General features: G+C 42.1%; 1 protein-coding gene across 2 annotated transcripts in view; it reads left to right on the top strand.

The window, feature by feature from the left end:
• Window positions 1–24,324, top strand: part of Tagap (T cell activation RhoGTPase activating protein) — an 86,839-nt gene that overhangs the window by 11,464 nt on the left and 51,051 nt on the right. For both annotated transcript variants that reach the window (XM_063232965.1, XM_003468446.5), the window contains exon 2: window positions 9,888–10,031. In XM_063232965.1, coding sequence (XP_063089035.1) covers window positions 9,888–10,031 — 144 coding nt within the window. The remainder of the gene's footprint in view (window positions 1–9,887; window positions 10,032–24,324) is intronic.

Raw genomic sequence — 24,324 nt, 5'->3', positions numbered from 1 at the left:
CCTGGGCGGGTGCATCGCTCACACCACCAATCCCAGCACAATCACAAATGCTGCCTTTGAAAGGCCCACTCTCCATGACTGCATAAGGTTGGGGGGGACATTTAGACACAAATCATAACACATAACATCCAATGGCAGAAGCAGCTGAGAGGACTGGATACATAGAGTTGTAGTTAGACATAGAACTATTTAAGCAGTGTTTCAGAACAATAATACTTTGTTTTAAAGAGCAAATAGCAAGAACATTTTGAGAGCAAAGAAAGGAACAGTAATCCTTCATCTACTCCCTAAAAAACTCCTCCTCGGTCTTTGATATTTTTATTTTCTTTCACAAGAAAATAAATTACTTCATTTCACAAGAGACAAGAATTGAAAAACTGACTTAAAACGACATTCACTGGGGATTTAGCTGTGCAAGCACAGGGTCAAGAGTTGAATTCCTGATACCAAGAAAAAAAATTAAAATGGCATTCTTGGTAGGAACAAGAAAATGCAGGAGAAAGCAGATCTCTCGTTTTACAGATGAGGAGACTGAAGCTGTGTGCTGAAGGTTCATCAATTTGGCCAGGCTCACAGGCCAAACATCTTAGTTCTCAGGCATCTTTCTCTCCTGATCTCTTTTATATCAGTCTGAGTGCCAGCCTAGGGCACCAGACCTGGGCACATCAGTTCCTCCAGTGCCTCACAGGATCCCTGTAGGATTAACTTTCAGGAAGTCAGGGAGAGAAATACTGGGGAAAAGCAGCATGAGGGTCTCTGGTTGAGGGGCACTAGGGTCCCCAGGTTGGGCTGTGGCCTGGCTGCAACCTGCCCTTCCTGAAAGAAAGAAAACATGGTTTATATCTGACTGACGATTCAGAAGTGTGAACTGGGAAGTCACTCTTTCCTGACCCTGAGCCAGAGCATGCCACAGCATGCCTGTGACATTGCTGATCTTGGGCTGGAGGTGTCACTCAGTGGTGCAGCACTTGCTTATCATGTGGAAAATTATGGGCTTTATCCCAAAACAAGACATTACCAGTCAGCTCACCATCTCCAGAGCCATTAATAGTTTTTCCTTACAAAGTCACCTTTCCAGAATCTACCTCTCAGCCCCTCTGAAAGGATGACAGGAAAAACCAGATGAGGCTTTGGTGACTCCTCCAAAATACATCCATTACATTTCAGAGCTGGACCATCTCTTTTTCTGTAAAGATGCTTTTCCTGGTAAAACCCTGTACCAACTTTGCTTCCTCTTCTGTAAATCTCTGATTATAAAAAGAGAAGCAGTCAAGCCATCAGTCTAAAGAAAGTCATGGTCAGGAACAGCTTAACATGGACTTTTTAACAGGTAAAGGAAAGTCTGTCTCAAGAGGGCAGCTGGAACACAGGCTAGGACTACAATGGCTATCTCAGGAACCAACTGCTCATTCTTCACACAAACAGCCATATCTGCTCAGGTGACACTTCCTGGTGCTTTGTTTCCAATTCAATTCACAGTGTATGTCGAGCACACCACATTGTGGGGACAGATAGCCCAGCCTCCAGCACTTTCTCCTCTGGGGACCTTGGCTCTCTACCCATTCTCTGTGAGAGTTTTGCAACTCAGATCCCAATTTTGCATCCTGCCTCTCCATAGTCTACAGGTCTCATATTTAGGGATGTGTACTTGCAATGAAATCTAAGGCCCTATCTAGAAGAAATGTATCTAAACTACCATGAGCCAAACTGGGAAGCCCTGATTCACTGAGACCAGAGAAGCTTGGGGTCTGCCAGTGGGGCAGTGCTCCCACGGCCTGCGGGGGATTCCTTACTGCCTACAAAACTGGAGTAAGCAAAAGGTGTGAGGCACAACTTGGTGTCCTGGAACGCAGCAGCACACACAACAGAGTCCTGTAGCAATTTCCAGTATCATAGAAACAAGACTTGCCAAAATAAATAGATCTGGACACAGTGGAGGAAATGCCAAGGTCTTCATTTTGCAGAAACATCACTTTGATTGTCCAGTCATCACAGGTGAGGGGTTGGGGTGACATACGGTTTAGAGTTAGCACTGATAAGTCAGAGACCCAGAAATCAAGCTCATGTTTAACAGAATGCGTCTGGGAGGGAGCTTGCCCACTCCATCCTCTGCAGCCCTGGTGGCTCCTCAGCCAGTGTAAGGACAGTGATCTACAGAATCAGCACCTTCTTGCAGTGCAAAAGTAGGCTAGCTGTATGAGCTGACAGGTGTTCATGGTCCTCCCCCACTCATCTGAATTGGAGCTGTCTTATGCACTATCTAACCAGGCGTCATTGCTGGGGCCTCACTGATAAATTCTGACTTAGGTGTGACTCCCTTCTAAGCAGCACAGCACAGCAGAGTGTAACCAGGAGAAAAACTGCTTTCGTAAGTTTTGTTTAGGAACATGCTATTCAGGGATGATCTGGCCCTTGAGCGCAAGCACTGTTTCCTATCAAGGGAGAGATGAAGTCCAGCCTGCTCTCCTTTGTTTTCTCAGCTCAGGAGCCTGGCCCGAGTTGCAGCTCAGTGCAGGCTGCTCGATACCACAAGGTTGTACGCAAGCCTTGGCCACCCACCAGGTATGTTGACAGGGAGCTCCTGCCACAGCCCGCTCGGCCACCACCAAGACCCTGAGGCTGACTGCAGCCTGCCCAGCTGGTCCCATCTCTGGGCACTCAGATGACAGCAGCAGAATGTGAACTATGCAGGCAGCAAAGAAGGCCCAGATTCTTCCCAGAAACAGAGCATCCCGAAGGCAGGACATCAGGCTGTTCACTGAATCACCCAGGTATTTTTGGCTTCATGTGTGTATGCTCCAAAAAGAGCCAAAGAGTCTGGAAAAAACAAGTTCACAAAAGCAGGATGCAATCCCAAAGCGTTTAAATGTTGCTTTCTTGAGTTGCCTCAATCTGAGGAGTATCCACATCCCTCCCTAAGGTTCTCCGATAGGCAGACAAAGCCAAGACAAAGGCAAAATATGAGCCTGAAGCAGCATCACAGGTCTGCCAGAGACTGCACCCTGCCCACCTTGACCAAGTTCACCTTTTTCCCTCAAACCCCCCTTACGCAGTGGATGCAGTGATTACCCTAATGAAACTGGAAGGGAAGCCAAGCACCCAGCTTTGATCTGGAGGACACAAAAGCCTCACCTCTCATTAACACTGTACCTAGGAAAGCCACCAAATAAGCCAGGCCAAGCAGGGGGAGCCCATGGGCAAGCCCAGAGTGGCCTTCAGGAAAGTATTACCTGGCAGTCCCTCCCTGCCCCCCAGGCCTATCTCAGGCACAAAGCCCCCATTCCAGGCCACCTGAGCCCCCCAGAACTCACTTCTAAACTGGCACAGCAAGACCACTACCAGCTTACTGCAGGCCCGAACTACTGTGGTACGGCCGCGGGGTGCCTGTAGAGGGCGCGCGCTCCCCCTCGGAGCCAGGAGCAAGAACTGTGCTACGCTCTGGATCACAGAAGACCCTGTAGGACCCAGCGGTGTAGACGCTGCTTCTGCTGCACACCTGCTGGAAGCGTTTGCAGGAAAGCCGCCCCAGAGGGTGATAGGCGCAGTTCTCTCTTGCAGTCCCCTGAGTTTGGGAAGTAAGGTCGCAGCTGTGAACCATACATCCTGGCAGCCTGAAGTCCTAGGTCGGGATGTCTCATGCCTTAGCTTCTGTAAAAGGAGGGCGGCGAGTGAGGTGAGAGAGAAGGCCTGAAAGGAGTCTTTGCAAACACATCCTGTCCCTTGGAGGAATTCTCTGCAGGTTACTTCTCCTGACTGGGTCTGGACTGTGGGATCCAGAGGAGAGAAGAAAAAGAGAGAAAGGCAGAGAAACGCACAGAATTGTGTGATTAGGGATCCTGCATGTTGTGGCATTAAGCTGGTTCCTCTGTGTGGACAGAGGGCCTCGGAAGCGCTAAGTGGACAGAAAGGATGGTGACAAATTTCCCTGGGTCAACTGGCAACTCGTTTTCTCCATCAGGCACACGAAGACCACTTTCTCAAGCTCCCCCAGACACCAGAGAACCTCAACCAAGGTCAGGCAATACTAACCAACGATGTCTCCAGGGCAGCGAGTGTGCCCTGCCAGAATCACAGCTCCTCACCTAGTGAGCCTATGCCCAATCTGTCATCTGCAAAGCCCGACTGTCCTGTGTCCCACAGATGCCCTTTAAGACATGTTGCTGGAGTTGGTTTGATTTTACTATCTGAATCTCTGATCCCAGTATTTAAATCTGTATACCGTGACTTGGATGTTTTTAAACGCTGAAAACGTCAGGGAAAGGCTTGCAAGTATATGTGTGTGAATGAGCCGTCACCCACCGTGGGGTAAGGAACACCCACCGCGGGGCAAGGAACACCCACCGCGGGGCAGAATGAGATGGGAACCCGGTTCACAGACTTCAGATGAACATGAGCAAAGATGCTGCCGTGATAAATGATGCTGAAGATGCCAGATAGCACTAACGTGTGCTCAGCTGCCACTGACTTCCACCTTGTCCTCCGTAGCAGGGCTCAGATTTGTGCTGCACTTTAAGCACTATTTTCTGTAAATGGCAAGGGATATGATTCGTGTGATCCAGTTTCTCCTTTTTAAAAGATCCATTAAAAAAAAAAAAAACCTGATTGTTTTGCGAGCTGGTCTTTGTGACCAGATGTTTAGTTTGAGAACACATTGCATCAAGCACAAAACTCTGCAGACCCAGGCCAGCTACTCCTGTCATGAGACCAGGATGCCAGACTTTAAATGTCCTATGAGCTTTACCCAAACAGAAGTCAAGCATCTCCAGGAAAAAGGGACAGTGTTTTCACACTCTTTAAAACTTCTCCCCCACACACTGTATTCAGTGGAGTGCTTTTTACACTCTAGATGCTCAATAATTGACTGAATATTTTGCCCTGTTTGCTAGAAGTACCAGTGACATCTTAGTGACATTTAGGGTCTATGTGTATCAGACTAACCACACCTTTCATCCTGACCTGATTTAGCTCAGATTTGACTTCACAATTAAACTTATTAGGCTGCCTCCTAGCCTGTCCATCAAAGACCTATGGACACCTCTTGTACACCTGGCACAGACAGAGACACTGGAAATGCAAAAGTGAATGCAAGGGAGGATCCAGTTTTGAAGTGTTCCCAACCCAGTGACAGGCGAGCAGATGAAACGGGTGCTGGCCAAGCTAGGAGGAAGGCGTGTTGGTGTGCCCCAGGAGTCTGAGTGCTCCTCAGTGAGGAGGAATTGAGTTTCAATAGACCGGTAGGAGTTTGCCACACTGGGGCCATTTCAAGTGGAGAAGTGTGATATACTAAACACTGTGGTATTCTGTGTGTGTGCATGTACGTGTGCGTGTGCGTGTGCGTGTGCGTGTGTGTGTGTGTGTGTGTGTGTTACTGAGGACTGATCTCAGGGACTTCCCACTGAGCTAATATTCAAGCCCTTTTTTATTTTTTATTGTAAGGTAGGGTCTCACTAAGTTACTAAGTCATGTAGGCTAAGCTTGAACTTGTGATCCTCCTGCCTCAGCTCTCAGGATTCTGGAACTACTAAGATGCACCACTATGCTCAGCTTGTGCTCTTAATTGAAAACAGAAGACACCATCTGACTTTCTGAACCTACCATGACAAGTACCTGGGTGTAATAAGGGCACTTCACTTTGGATAGAGTAAATATTTTACATATAGTCATGAAATTCCTATAAAAATAGTAAACCTTAAAAACTTGGTAGGGACATCAGAGCCCTTTGAGAATCTATTTGAAACAAATAAACCAGCATACTCTTCCCCTTTCTCCCCAAAACCATTCACAGATTCCTGTCTCAGAAAACTGCCTGCAGAATTTAATATGTGTCAAAACTAGCAGAAGCTCCCCAGCTCTCAGCCGGAGCCCCAGGTAGCCTGGCTTTCCTCCACTTGTGTCAGCTTCCCCTGCTTGGCATTTCTCCTCTCCAGAACTACCCGTCTTTCACCAAGAAATGAGTTGAAAGGAGTGAAATGTCATAGCGCTGAGCCCACCAACACTTGACACCCACTGCTGGCTAACCCAGCACCAGCTCCTGGGCAGGAAACCTTAACTTGCTTCCTGCCCACTCACACACACTGGGCTCTCCAGGCCAGCAGTTTCTCCCTTGAGCCCAGATTCAGCCCCATGGCTAATAGTGCCTGCGTATAGCTCAGCAGCATAAGCTCCTGCCTTGCAAGCGCGCGGTTGTGAGTTTGATCCCCGATACCAAAAAAAAGGTCTGCATATAGAATGCTCCATCACAGCCTTAGGCAAGCAGGAGGTGCTCTCCGCGAAGGTTTGTGAAGAGATCAACAAATCATTCCTGTAACTGTCACGTGAAGGAGAAGGGTCAGAGACTGCAAGGCTGATCTATGTCCCGGTCCTGCCCTTTGTTCTGTCTGCTGCCCTGATGCCTTTTTTCCCTTGCTGCCTCTCTGAGCTTCAGGTTTCCCACCTGTAAGCAGAGGTGAAGATTTCTGCCCCATTTGGGGGCAGATGAGAAGGAAAATCAAGTGCGATAATGAGGGAGAAAGTGCTTTGGACTCTAAGCCTTCTAAAAGCCACCAGTTATTACTAAAGAAAATACTGGAGAATTAATGATAGCTTCACCAGGGCACCACATTTTAATACAACCCAAGAACAAAAGAACAAAGGAAGAAACCTTAAAAGCTAGATACCCTAGAAGACAGAGAATGATCAGTGCCTGTCATTTGCTTTAAAGGTTTCATAAATATATTTTGTTTGTATTTGCCAATTATACAATGTAGCAATGTAGCAAAATAAAAGAAGAAAGAAATAATTCAGGTGAAAGTTATGTACTTTCTGCTTTTTTACATCTAGTCCTTGAACCGTGAATATGGTCCTCCTCAAGGTCTTCATGGAACACAGCAAGTGCTCGTTAGCATTTGTTTTTGTTATTCAAGGTGTGCTGAGGTTGAAAGCTCTGCAGTAATGAAGAGGTTGTATGGGAACACACAACAGGCAACCGCAAAGCTTAGCCCCATTGGAGGACATGGTAACTTGCACCATAGGTTGGCACTGAGTTTGAAAAAGAGCACTAAGAGAAAACATTGCTTCTGAGTCTTTTGGCTAAGATCAAGTGGAGAAAAGGAAAGAACAGAGTTCACATTCTCTGGAAGCCATTCACACAGATTTTAGGAAATCTGCATTAGAACCACGAGGCTTTGTGGAACTGCCAGCCCCGTGCTTGATGCAGCGGGTCTCCACTGTGAAATGGGAGACCGGACCATGTGACCTCAAACCTCAGGCCCCAGAAGGGTTGGTCTCCTGTTCAGGTTCCCCACTGTGGAAATCAGTTTAATTGCACCTTTTTTTTTGCAAGTGCACGAATAACTCAGAAAACCACGCATACTCTGTCACGATCTGATCCCATAGGCCACAGCTACAGTGGAATACCACATGTGTGTGATGCTCACCTAGAGCCCTGAGCTCCCCTCAGCACCACCACGATGTACCCTTCTCTCCCCGTCATTCAGGCCAGAAGCTGACAGTACATCAGATCACGTCCTACATAAAGCTCAGGAGAAGGAGTCTTGGGAGACCAAGGCTGGCGGTACTTCCAGTTTAAGGAGGCCACCAGCCAGCCCCACTGTCGGATAGAAATTCACCACCACGTGGAGAGGCAATGGACAAAGTTGTTTCCGTTCACCAGTATTTGCTACGTCACTCGTTTCCTATTTTAGTGTGCTCTAAAATTTTCCCCTGGGGCGAGAGTGCTGAGGTGCTTTTGTTGTGAAATATGGTTAACACGGCGTGCACACGGCTGCTGGGTTTTTTTTTTTTTTTTATGACATCACTCAGATTAGGTTCCTGTGCATGTCAGAAAAATATAGTTACATCTCTTCTAGGATCTCAAAATGTGAGGAGAAGGAGAAGCTGGGGAGAAAGAGGCGGTTAATAATAAAAGAGGGGAAAAGAGAAAAAAATCACAGCTGTGCAGAGACTGATACGTAGGCGAGCAGCCCTTGATAAAGCACAGTACTCAGAAAAGACACTTACTTAAATTTTTTGTTTTCCTATTTCATTTTACTTTAAGTGTATTCTCTATATGTACAAATGTTTTCAAGCTCACATGAGTAATTACCTGACAGATGTAGACCTATGACTGTCAGCTCAGTTTATAACATCCTATTAAAAATACTCAGATATTTTGCCCATATCACCAGAGGTTCCACACAACTGAAGATGTCCATGTGCTTTGAATCTGCAGGTGGTTGGGATGAATCAGGTAGAGCTCAGAGCTCTGTCCCTCACCCTCAGCCACCACTGTATTTAAATAAATGTTTACAATGAGCTGACATTTAGTAGAATTTTGACTTACTGGCTTTGTAAATAATTGCCAGGAACACCAGACCCTCTTTCTTAGCACTAGGTAAATGTCTAAAAAATTGAAGTAATACAGGCAACGTGCAATAAAAACATGAAACTTTAACAAAGACCCCTTTGGACACAACCTGACTTGTACCACTTTCCAAGCCCCCTTCCCACTTTCTTCTCTCTCCATGCTCTCAGCCTGCTTCTCCTTCATCCGAAAAGGTGACCTCTAGGTCAGGCAGGGAGGCCGACTCTGAGAGCACCAAACAAAGATTTTCTCCATGGTAGTGAGTTATATATCCCTCAACTATGTGGAAATAAACAGACATTTCCAAAAACAAGTTCAGAGAAAATCAGAAGACAATTAAAAGCACAGCAGGGAGTCCTAATCCCATGCCCCCTGGCTGGAGTCTCTCTCTCTCTCTCTCTCTCTCTCTCTCTCTCTCTCTCTCTCTCTCTCTCTCGACTCTTCCCTCCCTCAGTGGTTAACCAGCCTGCAGTGAGAGTTGAAAAGCCCCCACCCCTAACTACACAGGTTTTTCTGGGGCTGTATCATTTATAGACAGCTCCCGAGTGGCCAAGGTGCATGAGACAGTGGGAGGTGTCTGGTGGGTGGAAAGGCCACGGAGCAGAGATGTGCTCAAGTACAGGAACCTGTTATGGGTGTGGACAAGAGCAAAGACCTGGGCCACATAATCAATTGCTGGAAACTACAGAGTATTGACATTTCCAGTGTTTGCTTTGTGAATAGCAGAAATGTGTCCTTAATTCTCAACACAGGTTTATTCAGGTATCATGTCTGAACGATGCTGGAGGTTCTATGTATAAAAGGGTTGGTTTTGCTGTCTACAGACGAAAGGAGTTGGGGTATGTGAACAAAAGCTAAAGTTATGGGAAAATCAGGTCAAGTGGGGTGGGCATCCCACTTCTCCCCCACACATGCACACACTCTCATACACATGCACACAGGCATGCACACAACCCACCTCTACCAGGCAAAGGACAAATCACAGGATTGAACCAGATGAGAGGGCGAGAGAAGCCAGTGATTCAAGCCTTCAGGTGAGATCTGCACTGCTGTTAAGCAAGCAACATGAAAGAAAAGCACTAATTGAAAGTTGTTTACTCAGATTTTGCAGCCAGCTAAACCCTACCTTTTGACCTTTAGGAAAATTTTGCTAATTAAATGAGTATTTCAGAGTTTCCCAACGTGTGCCACAAATGAACGTCCTAAGCGGCTGTGAGGCTGTGACATGGATCCTTCCAGCTCTGAGTGTGGCTGGGTGGGTGGCATTGCCTGTGCTGCCTCTGTTTACCTGAAGTGTTTGACTCAAGAGTGTCACAAATGCAATCATTTTATGTGTATGCTATGGTGTAGAAAAGTTTGTAAAGTATTGACCTAGGTTAAAATTATCAAAGAAAATTTTAGCACGAACATGGCAAGTGTTTATTAACTGTTATCTGAAGTGGGCTCAGCAATACTCCCTTTGCTGGCTTTAAAGTAAATGCCCTTTCCTGGTAGTGGAGCCACAGAGCACCCTTCCCTCAGAGGCTGATTCTTCCTCTCTCCCCAGGAGAAGCCAGGTGTCTGCAGCATCTCTGTCCCTTAAGCAAGCTGAGCTCAACCTCCACAGTCCCGTGGTTGTGACCCAGGACCCCAAGACCACTGGGAAGCATCTCCTCCTCTTCCGGAACTGGCTGGTCCCCACAAAGAAGAGGTGAGTCTAGACAGTCACCGACTGTCTCCTTCTCTGCTAAGAGTCTCAGTTCAAGACCCTGAGATGTCTCTTTACCAGCTCTGCAAGAACATACCTGGCCTGCACCTGTCATCAGACAGGGTCGCATGAGGTCCCTGACTTAGAGACCGGAGACCCAACCTACGGAGCACATTGCAAGTTCTCTGACTTCCATTATAGAAAAAGAATTTTCAGGATTCATCAGTAAGAGTTTGCAAAGAGATTTATTAAGCAGAATCTTAAAAGTACACACTCAGAGAAATAGTGTGTGCCCACCTTCCAGAGGGACAGAGACAACTCAGAGTCTTGAGCTGGGTGTTCTTATCAGGACATAGGAGTGTCTCTAAGACGAGTTGTCTAGGATATGTGTTTTAGTGTCCCTGTGGCTTTGCCCAGTTGGTGGGTTGTGTCTGAAGCTGTCCTGAGGGTGGGCTTGGTGGGAGGGAGCATAATTTAAAGGTGAAAGGCACAGGCCCAGAGCTTAGTTTACAAGCTTAGTGTCTTTAAGACCCTTAGGAATTTTTTTCTAAAAGACATAAAAAGTGCATGAACAACTTCTGTGTCATGAAACTGCAGCCTGCCTTTAAAAGTACAACTTTGATATTAAAATTTCCCTCATCTCCTCTCTACCTCCCTCTACTTTTCTATGCCACCTCACGAGGGCTAGAAGAACTTGGTACTCACTCTTGTCTTGGCAAGTGGGGCTCTGAGGGACGGCATCTCCAGGGAGACATGACAGAGGTGGTGGGTAGAGGGCCAGGACCAGGGAGAAGGAAGGAGGGGTGGGAAGAAAGTAAGTAGAATTAAGATGTGTTATGCACATTGGCCAACTCCCCCAAATGAATGTAATCATGTCTTGCAACACGCACTATATTAATCAAAAATTTTTAAATATTAAAAAAAACCAGGATAAAAAATATATAGGAAATCCATCATTCAAAAAGAAATTCTACATAACTTTGACTTTTTGGTTTAATTTTAAGTCAATAATGTGTTTACAGAAATAAACCTGAAATTGGAAACTTAGAAATTTAATAACTGAGTTAACAAGACATGCATCATTTTTCTCTTTGGGAAGTGCTACCGTTGTGCCTCTTCGGTGTTTGCCTCAGATTAAGGGAAGGTTACTGATGGAAATACAGAGTCAGTTTTCTTGCCCACACTACTGCCATGTACTTGCAACACCTGGTCTTGATTTTGTTCCCACCCCGGAACACTCATGAGGACACGTAGTCATGTTACACTGCGTATACATGTTCTGGATATGTGCCCAATCTGCAGGTGCCCTAGAACAGGAGTTCCCATCCCACAGGTCTTTAAAACCACCAGCAAAGCTGAGCTCTTGTTGGTGTCACATGGTCAGCAATGAGGTGGGAGAATATGGCGTTGGAGGCTGGTCAGGGTCACCTTCTGGATGTGTGCTTACCAGCTTCGGAGCCTTCTATTGCCTCCACAGACTGAAAGAAGAACATCACACCAGAGCTTGCATGACAAACCTGGGTGTCAGGGACACCCCAACCTACTCCATGCATTTTGGCACTTTAGCAGTTTCCTGGATGTTGTACCCCTCAGCTTGATTAATGGTCACAGCCCATTTTACAGATAAGAAAGTGAAGCTCAGAGAAGTAGACTTGCCCCCACCCCATCCCAAAGAGAGGAAGTAGCAGAAGCAAGACTTAGAGGTATCTCCTGTCTCCCCACGTCCAGTGCTGGCCACCCAGGAGCAGCTTCCCCTGGCTCTGGAAGAAGCAACCCTTTTGAGTCTTCTATGAGTTTGTGTATGTTTCAGCAAGAATCACGCAGACCCAGGAACGTGTGACATCCTGAGAAAAATTCCACCGTAGTGAAGGCAAGCAAGGAAAATAAATGCAGATGTGGACTTGTAGGATTCATCAGAGAAACAGGATACCCTGCTACGAAGTCCGAAGCATGGCGGAGAGGGACCATTCTTGCCCAGCTGATGCTGACTATAGAGGCCTGAGGGAGAGACATGGTATTGTTTCTGTTTTAGAGAAAGAAGAACATTTACATATTTTTATACTTTCATTCAATTTCTCTCGAAAAGTTCTAATTTAAGCTTTGGGAAGAAATTTTCTTCATTTTAAATCACCTCTCACACCTACCCAACAGGATTATTTTTTTTCAGATGCTTAGAGATTTCAAAGAATTTAGAACCTGTATGGCATCCTCCCCCCTTATCCTAGCCAGGGATGTGTTGTTTTTAGAACCCCAAGAAAACCCCGAGGAGACACAAACAGCAGCTGGGGAAATCCTGCCAACGGGTCAGGATGAGCACTTGTCAGCATCTCCACAAGAGCGGAAGACGTGCCCAGGAAAGTGAAACGGACCCTCAGCTGCCTGTGGTTACGAGCTCGCCCCGCAAGTGTGGCTTGGTGCTTACAAGCTGGCTGGATCCCCAGAAACAGCTCCTGTTCACTTGAAGTCAGAGAGAAAGGAAGGACCGAGGGCCAGGGACAGAAACAAGCACTGTCAGGATATGCAGTGAGAAGCAAGGTTGTAAGTCCGAGTCTTTCCTGGGCGACTTAATAAGACCCTGTCTCAAAATAAAGAATAAAGCAAAGAGAGTATTCTCCAAACGTAGTTCAGGGCACAGAGTGTCCTTGGGTTTGACCCTGCACCCTAGTCCCACAAAACAATTTTTCAGAAAAGGAATGGATTATTAGCTGCCAGGGTCACCAAAAGGAGGGCCACTTTGCCAGGCCCAGCTACGTACCTTCCTGCTGTGGAGTGTGCTAGCAGGGCCTGGAATTAACACCACTTTTAAAAAGGCCAAAGATTCCAGAAATCCTTCTCTTTCAGTTCCCCTACATAAAATGAGAGTGACTAAGAGGACACGGCAGAGACCACACCCTCCGCCATCTGCCGCATGAGCCACTGGACTCTGCCCCCTCCTGCCCTTGCTGCTCCAGCCAGATGGGACCCATGTCTCTCTTCCCAAAGTCACTCTTCCCCATATAAGGGACAGATCAAAACAGACACCCTAGAGCCACAGTGCTGGGATTGACCTCAGCTCCTCCTTGACTATGATTCATGTTCTGTGTGACTCCATCTTCCCATCTGTAAAATGGGATGAAATGGGGAGCTTCCTCATAGGGTGAACTGGGGCAGGGGTTGGCAGAATTATCACACACACACAGCTTGGGATGGAGCTGGCAATGTGTTTGCTGTCTATGTGCTTTCCAGGAGAGGCTCGGAGGCCCCTCATGCATCGTAAATAGGAAAAAAAACAGGGAAATAGCCTCAGGCTCCTGCACTAGCCTGAAAGTTAATGAAAGTTAATGTGATCATAGCTGGCGTGGGTTGAGGTCCGCTCCATTCGTCTGGGCCATAATCTGAGATCTCAGGAGTTTTTATGAGAATAAGAAAGCTTAAAGTCTACCAACCTTGCTGCCCAAGGGAATGTATGATATGTGACTCCATAATTTACATGTTTATTACAATATGTATAAAGAAGAACTATTTTAACAACCACTTACTGTATTTTAACAGACTTAGTTCGACGAGATTTTTAAAGCATGAGGAACTGGGAACCTCATGGTTATTTCCAGTTCTGTGCGACTCACTCCCATGAGTGAAGACTTAGGAAAGCTTCCATCATCCATTGACAAGAATAATACACCCTCTTCGTCCCTCGATAAAGGGAAACCTCAGTTGCCTTTTACTATAAATAGTATGAACACAGCAACGTATTTTGCAACTTGCCCAGTAGTTTCAAAACATCCTTTACCCTTGAGACAATTGAAAATAACCACTCCCAAAACTGGCTAAAAATTTTGCAGGAGCCAGGGTGAAATGAAAGTATAGCACTCTTTCCTTTCAAAAATTAATGAGAATTTCAAGACAGAAGTCCCTAGCACAAGACCTCTGAGCATGGGACCTGGGGGACTCCATAGGTCACAAGTCCATGATGCTGGCCCTGGTTGTTCATGTTATGGATTTAACATATTTTATATTATCAAGGATATTTAAGAAACTTCTGAGTTTAAGCCCTGTAGTCAATATATTTATTAATAATTGTCATTTTTTCTGTAATCAGTATTTTACCAAAAATCATGTCTTAGAATAAAATAGACACAACTGCAACATTATTTTTTTAAGTAAAGTCATGTAAGTGAATTTCTCTTGCTGTCCGTGAATTTAAGACTTTGCTTTGGGTTGAAAGTACACATTGCATGAGATATTCAGTGCACATTGCATGAGATATTCTCATCGTACATTGATTTAAACTGCCTTTCTCATTTTACAAAGGCTTCACTATCAAACTGTCACTGGACAAGGTCTGAGAAGTCCCCTAAAGAGTATACTGAACCGTAAGAGGCAAAGGCAGATTTATTAGGTGGAATCAAAGTACACATTCAGAGAGAAAGAAAGCAGACACTCAAAGGGTGAGACACACAATGGTCTGGATTTGGGGATGTTTATGTGATCTTGAGTATTCTCAAGGTGAATGATCTAAGTTTTTTATTTTTTGAGTTATTTATTACTTACCTAGTGTCTGTTTTTTTAAGGTCAGGTTGCCCATTAGTAGACTAAAGCAAAAACGTGCTTTATCAACTAGGTTAGAATGCAAACCATTTATTTGTGTTTGAAGTTTAGAGATATGGTAACCAATTAATGGTACTGTTTGAGAGTGAAAGTCTTTGGAATGTATAAATTTATAGAATCAAAAGAAAAACATGGGACAAATTTATGGACATACAGGATCTTTAAGATGTTTTAGAATCTAAGGAGTGAGGAAACTGGAAGAGAGACAGCTCTAGGGTGAAAAATGCATTGTAAACCTGGGTGACTGTGATGTATTAAAGCTGCTTTTTTATATCTTCTTCAAAATCACAATTTCCTCATCTGCTTTCCACCGACCTTTAAGTCATATCTTACCTCAAAACAACATGAGTTTGAAGAATTTAGATTGCTTGTTCCCATTTGACTAGAATAGCACCAACCTATGTTTTTCCACATCTTAAGACAGTTCTTCAAGCCTCATCTCAGAATGTCTCAACATTAGAAGTTATTATTCTTATTTCTCAGATAGGCAACCAAGGAACAGAACTGCTGCTGCTGCCCATGGTCACCAAGCTGTTGACCTGAGTTTGGTAAATAACCAGGCCAACAAAGATGCATATTCTGATAGTTGCTCTCTGGATTGATGCATAAGGAACCATGAGCACTTGTCACTTTTGAACTCATGGCCTTAAGGTTTATGCCACTAGACAATAGTGATCATTTATTTGTTCATTCAACAAATATTTACTGAGAATGAATAATGCCTGAATACACTGGGCACTATTCTAGCCACTTGAGAGAAGGGAGAAAAAGAATTCCACACTAATTGGAGTTTATATTCTAGCAAGGAGAGATAGAACACAGACAATGTACATAATAGATAACCTAATGTGTCAGAAAGTCACATGCTATAAGGAGTACAAAAGGGTTAGATTAGGGGAAGATGGCAATTCATGGCAAGAGAAGGGTCACTGCAACATTAAATAGACTGTGAAACTTTGAGCCAAAATATGGAGTTAGCCAAGCAAATATCTGGGAGAAGAACATTTCTGGTAGAGGAAGCTGAAGGATGGACGCCCAAAGCCTAGCAGCAGGTGTACAGCCCAGTGAGGCATGAAAGGACAAGGTAAGGACAAGAGATTGAAGATATGGTCATCAAGTGACAGGTGCCAAATCAAGCAAGTTTTTGTGGGCCTTAAGAGAGCTCTGGAGGGTCTTTTTGCAAATGAGATGGGAATCTAAGGGAAGGGACTATGATAGCGTAGCAATATGATCTCATTCATGTATTAAAAGGATCACTCCAGCTGCTTTATTCCAGGGAATTAGGCATTGCCAAGGGTGGAACAGAGAATCCTTAAAATACAACTGCAATAATCTATGCAAGAAGTGGTGGTGGCTCAGCCCCGGGAATTGCAGTCAAGGTAGCAGCAAGGACTGGACTCTGAATGAAGACATGTTGGAAGTAAAGCCATCTGCCACAATAGAGACGGAGTGTTGGAAAAAGCTCAGAGAGCTAAGAGAATGGGTTGGCTTTCAACCAAGATGAGAACACTGGGGTGGAAGATTCTGGAGCTGTGAAATCAGTAGTTCAGTTTTTGAACATGTTGACCTGGACATGTTGTTAGATAGTGGAAAGAAAATGTGGGGGAGATGTTGGATTGGGGAGTCTACTTTATTATCTAATACCCAAGATGTTTTTTCTATTAAAAGTTAACGAAGAGCTAAGTAAAACCATCGAGTATACTAGGGCAAGTACAACATGTAATAACATTCCAGACTGAAGTAAGATCTCTAAAATCACTTCAACTAGGTTCTCAAATTTCTATGAGTTCAATTCTTTAAAAATTCTATATAGGAGTGATATCATGAAGTATGTGTCTTTTGTGTCTGAGTTACTTTGCTTAACAGAGTATCCTCCAGGTTGACCCACATTGTAACAAATGTTAGGGTTTTCTTCTTTTTATGGCTTTCATATATGTTTATGATTTTTCCAACTTAAATAATGGAATAATTATATATATTATACATTAAACATATATAATAAGTAACAAAATGTGGTTCTATATACACATACAAGATCTATATGAGCACATACTGTATCATATTTCCTTTATCCATTTATCTTAATGGATATGAGTTGCTTTTATATCTTGGCTATTGTAAATAATGCTATGATGAGCAGAAAGCTGTAGACATCACTTCAACCTAATGAGTTCAAGCCCCTTGGATATATACTCAGTAGTGGTATGTATCTTCCTCACCTCTCTCTCTCTTGCTCTCTCTCTCTGTCTCTTAACAATAATCCAAACAAGCATGAGATAGTTTATGGCGATTGTAATTTGCATCAATTGTTTCATGTACTTGTTTGCCACTTTGATATCTTCCTTCAAGAAATGTCTACTCATGTCCCTTTTCTATCGTTTAATTGTATTGTTTCTTTGCTATTAAGTTATTTGAGTTCCTTATAGTTGAGCTATTAACCCTTTATCAGACATACAGCTTACAAATATTTTATCTCATCCCATAGATTTTTCTCTTCATCAATTCCTTCCTACAAGGAACCGTTTTAAATTTAATGCAACCTCACTCGTCTATTTTTGCCTTTGTACTTTGTTCTACTTGTACTTTGTGCCTTGTTCTATTTGCTGCTTATTTTCTTAAAAATAATAGTTGAGTCAGACAATTTCCATATATCTTGTCAGCTAAGCTGAACTTTATCATAATAAAAATAGGTTCATAAATATGTGCTTGCAAAATAATTCTTTCAAAAGCAAAATAATTCTTTTACTACATGTGAAACAAAGCCTTCAGTTTTGTATGCCGGCTGCAGTGGTGAAACTACATATGATTAAAATAACCTCCAACTGTACACACTCAATACCGATCTCAGTGTTCTGGTTTTGAGGTTGAACTATAGTTACTTAAGATACAGCAATGCAAGGAGACTGGTGAGAGGTACATAGGACTCCTCTGTATTATCTCTGCAACTTTGAACCTATAGTTATTTCTAAATGAAAAAGTTTTTATAAATCTAGAAAAATAAAAGCTGATATTTTAATGATAAAAATATTTTAAATTTTTCACACTGTAATTCATGAGCATAAATTTAAAATCCATCCAATACATTTTCTTCTCTTTTGCCACAAGTTTTTTTTGTTTTTTTGTTTTTGTTTTTGTTTTTGTTTTTGTTTTTACCCTGGATAAGAAACCACTTTCAATAGTGAATTTCCACTTGAAGGACAAATCATCCTGCAAGGTTCTTTGTACAGAAAGATAAAAGTTCTTCCATGGGAGGGAGAAGCATAACATGAGTTTATTAAAGTGAATTTCAAGAATTATTAGTGTAAATATGCTTTTAAATTGAGATTCTTTTCCTTGACACATTTCTAACTTCTGAACATTTCCAAGGATGCAGAAGAAGAGCAAAAAAATCTCAATATTTCTGACCCAAGTAGAATCCTTAAAAATTTATGAAATCTGTGCATCTGCTGAGCATCCTACCTGTGGCCACCCATCCCTGACTCTGGGTACCAAATTAGGAGGCTGGTCCCTGGTATCAGCCTGAAGCCACCACCACCATTTCTGCATTGGATTCCTTCCAGGGGAGACCCCTAAGCCACTAAATGAATAAATAAACAAATAAAATAATTCTAATGGGAGGAGGCTTTCAGGGAGGCAGAATATGACAGGGCTGGAACCTGTACCAAAAGCGCAGGACTAACAGAGCAGTCATAGGCTGCTATGCTCTGCTTAAAGTTCTTTACATTCCATACCTACTTTTATCTGTATACTAACCTTATGCATCAGTTTCAGGAATAGTCAGCTTTCATCGTCTTACAACAGAATGCACCATCTCAAAGGACAACAGCTTTCAAAAGCAAGCATTTACTTCTTGCTCAGGCACCTCAAGGCTGTCTAGCACTTGGCTTATCTAACTGAGCTCAGCCAGACTAAGTGCCCACAGGCAAAGGTCAGGAGCTCCCCAGCATCTCTTATTCTTCAGGGATCAGTGAGACATTCAGGAATGTGTCTTAGGAGTTTCGGGTTCTGGGGATGGAACTCGGAGCCTTGCACATGCGAAGCAGCTGCTCGGCCTCTCAGCTACCTACACCCTAGATCAGTGTGTTTTCCTAGGGGACACAAGTACACAAGGGCAAATCTCATTCACAAGTGCTTCAGGCTTTGCTCGGTGCAGTCATAAACATCTTATTTTCCAAACAGGTTGAGTGACCCAAAGTCAAGAGTCCAGATACTGTGCTCTGTCCACCATGAGGCCACAACAGGGATGTGTGATCCTTGAGGGAAAGCCTATAATTAAGTCCACTATTGTTGCATTTATTTTAAAAATTATGACACCAGGAGAGGGCAGAAGATTTGCCGAGTGTCCCCTAATGTTAAGTGGAAAACCTGATACACTTAAACGCAAGCAGATGAGTACCAGGGCCCAGGTGTTTTGTTTTGTTTAGCTGTTTTGGGATTGAACCCAAAGCCCTCACACACAGCTACATTCCCTCTCTCTTTTTCAATGTTTAATTTAATAAGGGTCTTATTAAGTCACTAAGTTAAGGCTGGGGATTTAGCTCAGCAGCATAAGTACCTGCCTTGTAAGCAGGCAGTCGTGAGTTCGATGCCCGGTACTGATAAAAACGAAAAAGACCCCCCCCCCCAAAAAGTCACTAAGTTGCCCAGACTAGAATTTGCAATCATCCTGTCTCAGCCTCCCAGAGTGCTAAAATTACAGGTGTGTACACCGTGTCCAGCTAACCGATGATTTTTATAAGCAAAACATGGCTTTCAATATACTATAGGATTTTCCCACTGTTCTACAGTTGGTTCATAGGAAGCTTTTCTGTCAGACACTGAATACATTTAAATATATTTTAAAGTTGAATTTTTAACTTACTAAGATTTTTCCTCATAAATATTTAGCTTAACATTTGAGAACTTTTATGAGATAAGAACCTAAAATTCAAAAAAAAAAAAAAAGAAAGAAAGAAAAAGGGCTGGGGATTTAGCTCAGCGACATAAGCACCTGCCTTGCATGCAGGCAGTCGTGTGTTCGATCTCCGGTACTGATAAAAAAAGAAAAAAAAAGACAAAAAAAAAAAAAAAAAGAACCTAAGATTCTATGCCACTTACATGGCTGAGACAGCAGTAGATTCAGTTACTTCAACAAGTATTTTTTTAAGTACTATAGCAAATTTTGCATGCAATAAATAAAAAAATAATAAAATCAATATAACTTGCTTTCATATTAACTACACATTAAAAAACATTTAAAGCAAAAAAAATAAGGTAATGAGCATAATTCATATTGATGAGAAGAGTGTTTTTGCATTTTAATTTTCTATTATAGAAAAATGACGCAAGTTTGGGCAATATTTCTAAAAGTTACAGGAAAACACAAGCAGTTGTCTTTTATCAATCAGTTTCTCATTTTCAACCAAATCTGATTCACAGTAGGCTAAAGGATTGTGCAATGGTAATTCAAAGAAAGAAATAATAACTTCATTTTAACCCCAAAATAGATTATGTTGAAATGACTTAATGAGAAGATGATGCAACACCAGTACTTTCATCGAAACATCAAGGATCCTCATGGACTTACGTCCTTGTGCAAGTGACACGTATCACCCTCGTTCACTGCAAAACTTCTTCCTCAATGTCTATACAACTACAGATAATTGCATTTACAAATCCTATCTTGGTTTCAAAAGCCTTTAATTATAACTAATGAAAATTACAAGTATATTATTTAAATACATTTATTATTTTAAAATGGAATCTTTTGTTTTGCTATTATAATAAAATTTAAAGCTAGCCCATGTTATATATTACACACCTTAAATTAAACAATCATAAAATAAGAAATTAATAATGCGTAACCAAATTATTCATCTCAAAAATATAGAAAAGTTCATTCAAATATATACAAATAGAAAAGAAAAAGAAATTTAAAATTGAAATAGTAAAATTGAAAAATGTAAAAGTAAAAAAGATTTACTTTTATTTTTTAAAATTAAAATAAAAATAAATCTAAGAAAATTGTTCAAGACTTTTATAAAGGAAACTTTGATTGAATATAGAAGACTTGACTAGTGAAGAGCTATACCATAGTCATGAATGAGAAGACTCAATTGTAAAGCTATTACTTCTTCCCAAATTACTGTATAATCGCTTGGTTACTCAAATTCCTCAGAGGGTTTTCTAGCAATAAAACTGATCGTTAAGTTCTAAAATGTGCCTAAGCAGCCAAGGCAAGTCTGTGAAGATAAACAAAAAGGAAGAGGCCTTGACATCTACCCAAACAAAACGTAAAGCCATAGAATTTGAAGCAAATGGACTGGAGCAACCAACAAATGGACTGGAAATCAGTGTGGAGATTTCTCAGGAAAAAAAAACCCTAGGATTAGAGGTTCCATTTGACCCATTCCTCTTCTGGGTATTTTCCCAGGAGAATTCATAAAATCATACCATAGCAATATAAGTGCACCCATGTTTATAGCAGCACAATTTTTAATAGCTAAATCTTAGAAACAACCCAAATGCCCATCAATTAGCAATGGATACAAAAGCTCTGGTGTTTTTATGCAATGGAGTACTACCAGGCTGTAAAGGATGATGAACTTGAGACATTTGTAGGGAAATGAATGCAACTTGAGATCATACTTACAAATGAAACAAATCAGACTCGCATGTGTAAGCACCATATTGTCTCCCTACTTATAAGAAGCTGAAAAAGTAAATAAGACCCAAAATGTGCAACAGCTATTAAGTAATGGAAAGAAACTGTTCAAAAGGAAAGAGAAACTGGGATGGGGCAAAGGAGAAAACAAGGGAAAAGGAAAAATAAATATATATACAAAATACAATATACAAAATAATGAAAATACATACATTACTAATTGCTATTAGTTCACTGAAAAAGAAAGGTTTGTGTCTATATTGCTTGATCAATTTTTATGCCTATTTCTTACAATTTGAGCAACTACTTTGCAGGTAACAATTACTAATACAATGTACTAATCAGTGTAATACACAATGTACTAACCACTTGTATTGTCCTACAACCTTATTTTGAAATTTTGTGCCATTCTTTTTATTGTTTTTGTTTTGTTTTGTTTTGTTTTGGCTTTTTCCTTTTTACTGGTACCGGGAATTGAACTCACGACTGCCTGCTTGGAACGCAGGCACTTATGCCGCTGAGCTAAATCCCTAGCCCCTTGTTTTCTATTTTTTTAAATAAAAAGAGGAATTTGAAGCAAATGCTTTCAGGTAATGGCATTATGAATGGTTGTTTTTGTTTTGTTATCTATATTTTCTTCAGTATTTTAATCAGCCACTCTCCACAAAATGAAAACTCTCTTGGTGTGCTGATACTGCAGCAGAGCCCTGCATTTCCCAGTCCAGGTCTAAGAGACAAAAGTTCTATTGGTAAAAGCAATTGGCTTGATTTTCTTTTTCTTGGGAGATGAGACTTTTAACTTGGGATTAGTGATGATTAGATTGCTAATGTCTAACTGTATGATCTCAGTGATGGAGAGAGCAAGTTTTGGGGGAAATGTGAGCTCTGCACATAGATGTTTTCAAAATCTTTTTTGAAGGCATTTTTATTTCTGAGCTCTGGGAGCCTGGACCTGTATTCTCTCAACCTGGGAAAAGAACATTAGAACTCCCTTAAAGATTTAATGCTAATGTGTCAAGTCTTTGGTGCTTAACAGATAGTAGAAATCTCCCTTAAATATTGATTTAGAAACTTAAATTGAGTGGATTTTTTTCAATAGTATAGGGGTGTAAGTACTTCCAAATTTTTGTATGCTTTTGATATACTTCCTTGTCCCAGTCTGACTTTTCCAACGTCACTTCACTGTAAGAACGATGGAAAGCTGGTTGTAAAACAGACTAGCAGGAGCCCTGGGTAAGTGCCAAGGGCTCCTCCTTACCATTCTCTTTCTGCTTAGGTCTATGCTGTACTTTTGACAACATACTTAGGGGAATAATATGAAGGATAGTAGTATTAAAAAACAAACAAAAGATCCGTGAGACTTCCCTTGAGACATTAGTAGACTGATCCATGGAGCCAACAGGGAGGGACAGAAAGGAACTTTTATTTCTCCGGACTTTGGTCATTCTGCAGCAGGGGAAGCCCCCGGGACCCATCGCCTGCCCAGCCACTTTCCCCTTAGAGGATGTGGGCTGTTACGTCCGCCCAGCATCAACAGAGGACAACCTCTAGCCTGCACGCAAAAGTGGAACAGGCTTGGGGTTTACTGGGGACTGGAGGATGTAGGGAGGCTTTGAGGTTGTTTAAACCTCTTAAAGGCACATCGACTCTTATAATTTTAAAGCATGACCTAAAATGTGGTAGGTGTGCACTTCTAACATAACTAATACAGTGTACGAGATCTTGTTCCAGTCTGTCTCATGAATTCCAGCTGCACATTTCTGGAGATAAACCAAGTAAGGCAACTGTGAAGGGCCATGAAACCTTCGTGTGCCTCCTATTGTGCCCAAGTACCACTCTATGTGACTTGGGTTTATATGATTGATGACCACAAAGAGCTAAAATTTCATTCTGTGTTGTCTGCATGCCAGGCACTGTACTAACATTTCTAGATGATTTATACTACTTAGTCCACACAGCAGTTTGTGTTCCCAGTTGGAGGATGGATGGGAAACTGAACTCTCAAGCTGCCTCCGTGCCTAGACTCACAGCACCACTGAGCAGTGAAGTGACCATTTGTCCCCGAGTTTCCCTAAATGCTATGCAGGGACCTTGGAGGTCTGGGCCCAATTATGTCACTTAATTATTTGTGGACTAGACTTTCTTGACATAGCAAATAGAGGGGAAAATGCAAATGAAAATTTAAGGAAAAAAATGTAAAATAAAAACAGTTGGTCTCAAGCAGCTGGAACTCAATTTTACCCAGATACTCTAGAAATCATCTAAATTCGCCTCCCTCCTTCAACACTTTTTTTAAACTTTTATTTAAAAGGAAAAAGAGAAAAAACAAAACAAAACAAAGTGGTGTAAGGGTACAAGTAATACAGAACTACAAAAAAAAAAAAAAAAACAGTAAGAAATCACCAGTTAATAGATTACACATTATCATCTTAGAGATGGTTGCTCAAGTCATAGTATCAAAGCATACAAAGTGAACATTCAAACAGAGAGACTGAAAACAGTTGTGTTCAATGATCCAACCAAAAACATTAATATGGTCAGCTATTTAACACCCCTAAACACACGTGCTGTTGTATCCTTTAGAGCACTTTTTTTCCTCTCTTTTTTACAACAAAATTTACTCATTTTGGGTTTTATTACTCCTTAGTTCTTATTACTTTTTTTGGAAGAGAATAAAGTCAAATATGGCAAAACAAAGCTGTCAGTCAAAACCAACGATAGACATAGCACATGATGTAAAAACAGAGTACAAGGTTATCAACAGTGGTTACCATAATGCCTCTTGCTTCCTTAAAAAGAATTGTCTATCTCATTAGGTATTATAAAGTTGCCTCCTTCAATACTTTATAGCCCACAGTTTCTATAACAACAGCACTGAACTCTTGGTTGTGCAAATGTCATAGAAGAATTTTTATCCTTCATTTGTCCAGCATTAATATATCTTCTTTGTAGATTTCAAAATTGACTTTTTACTAAATGCCAAATGTATTTGTTTTACATGAAACTGTGAGCCTCAGATTGTTAGAAACTGTAATGCAGAGAGCCCTGTCCTGGGCCTGGAGAGCT

Source organism: Cavia porcellus, unplaced genomic scaffold (assembly GCF_034190915.1).
Source record: "Cavia porcellus strain 051 isolate PalLab524CR breed Dunkin Hartley unplaced genomic scaffold, mCavPor4.1 scaffold_22, whole genome shotgun sequence".
NCBI classification, from domain to species: Eukaryota; Metazoa; Chordata; class Mammalia; order Rodentia; family Caviidae; genus Cavia; species Cavia porcellus.
The sequence above is the reverse complement of the archived record's forward strand: the minus strand, read 5'-3'. Positions and strand labels throughout refer to the sequence as shown.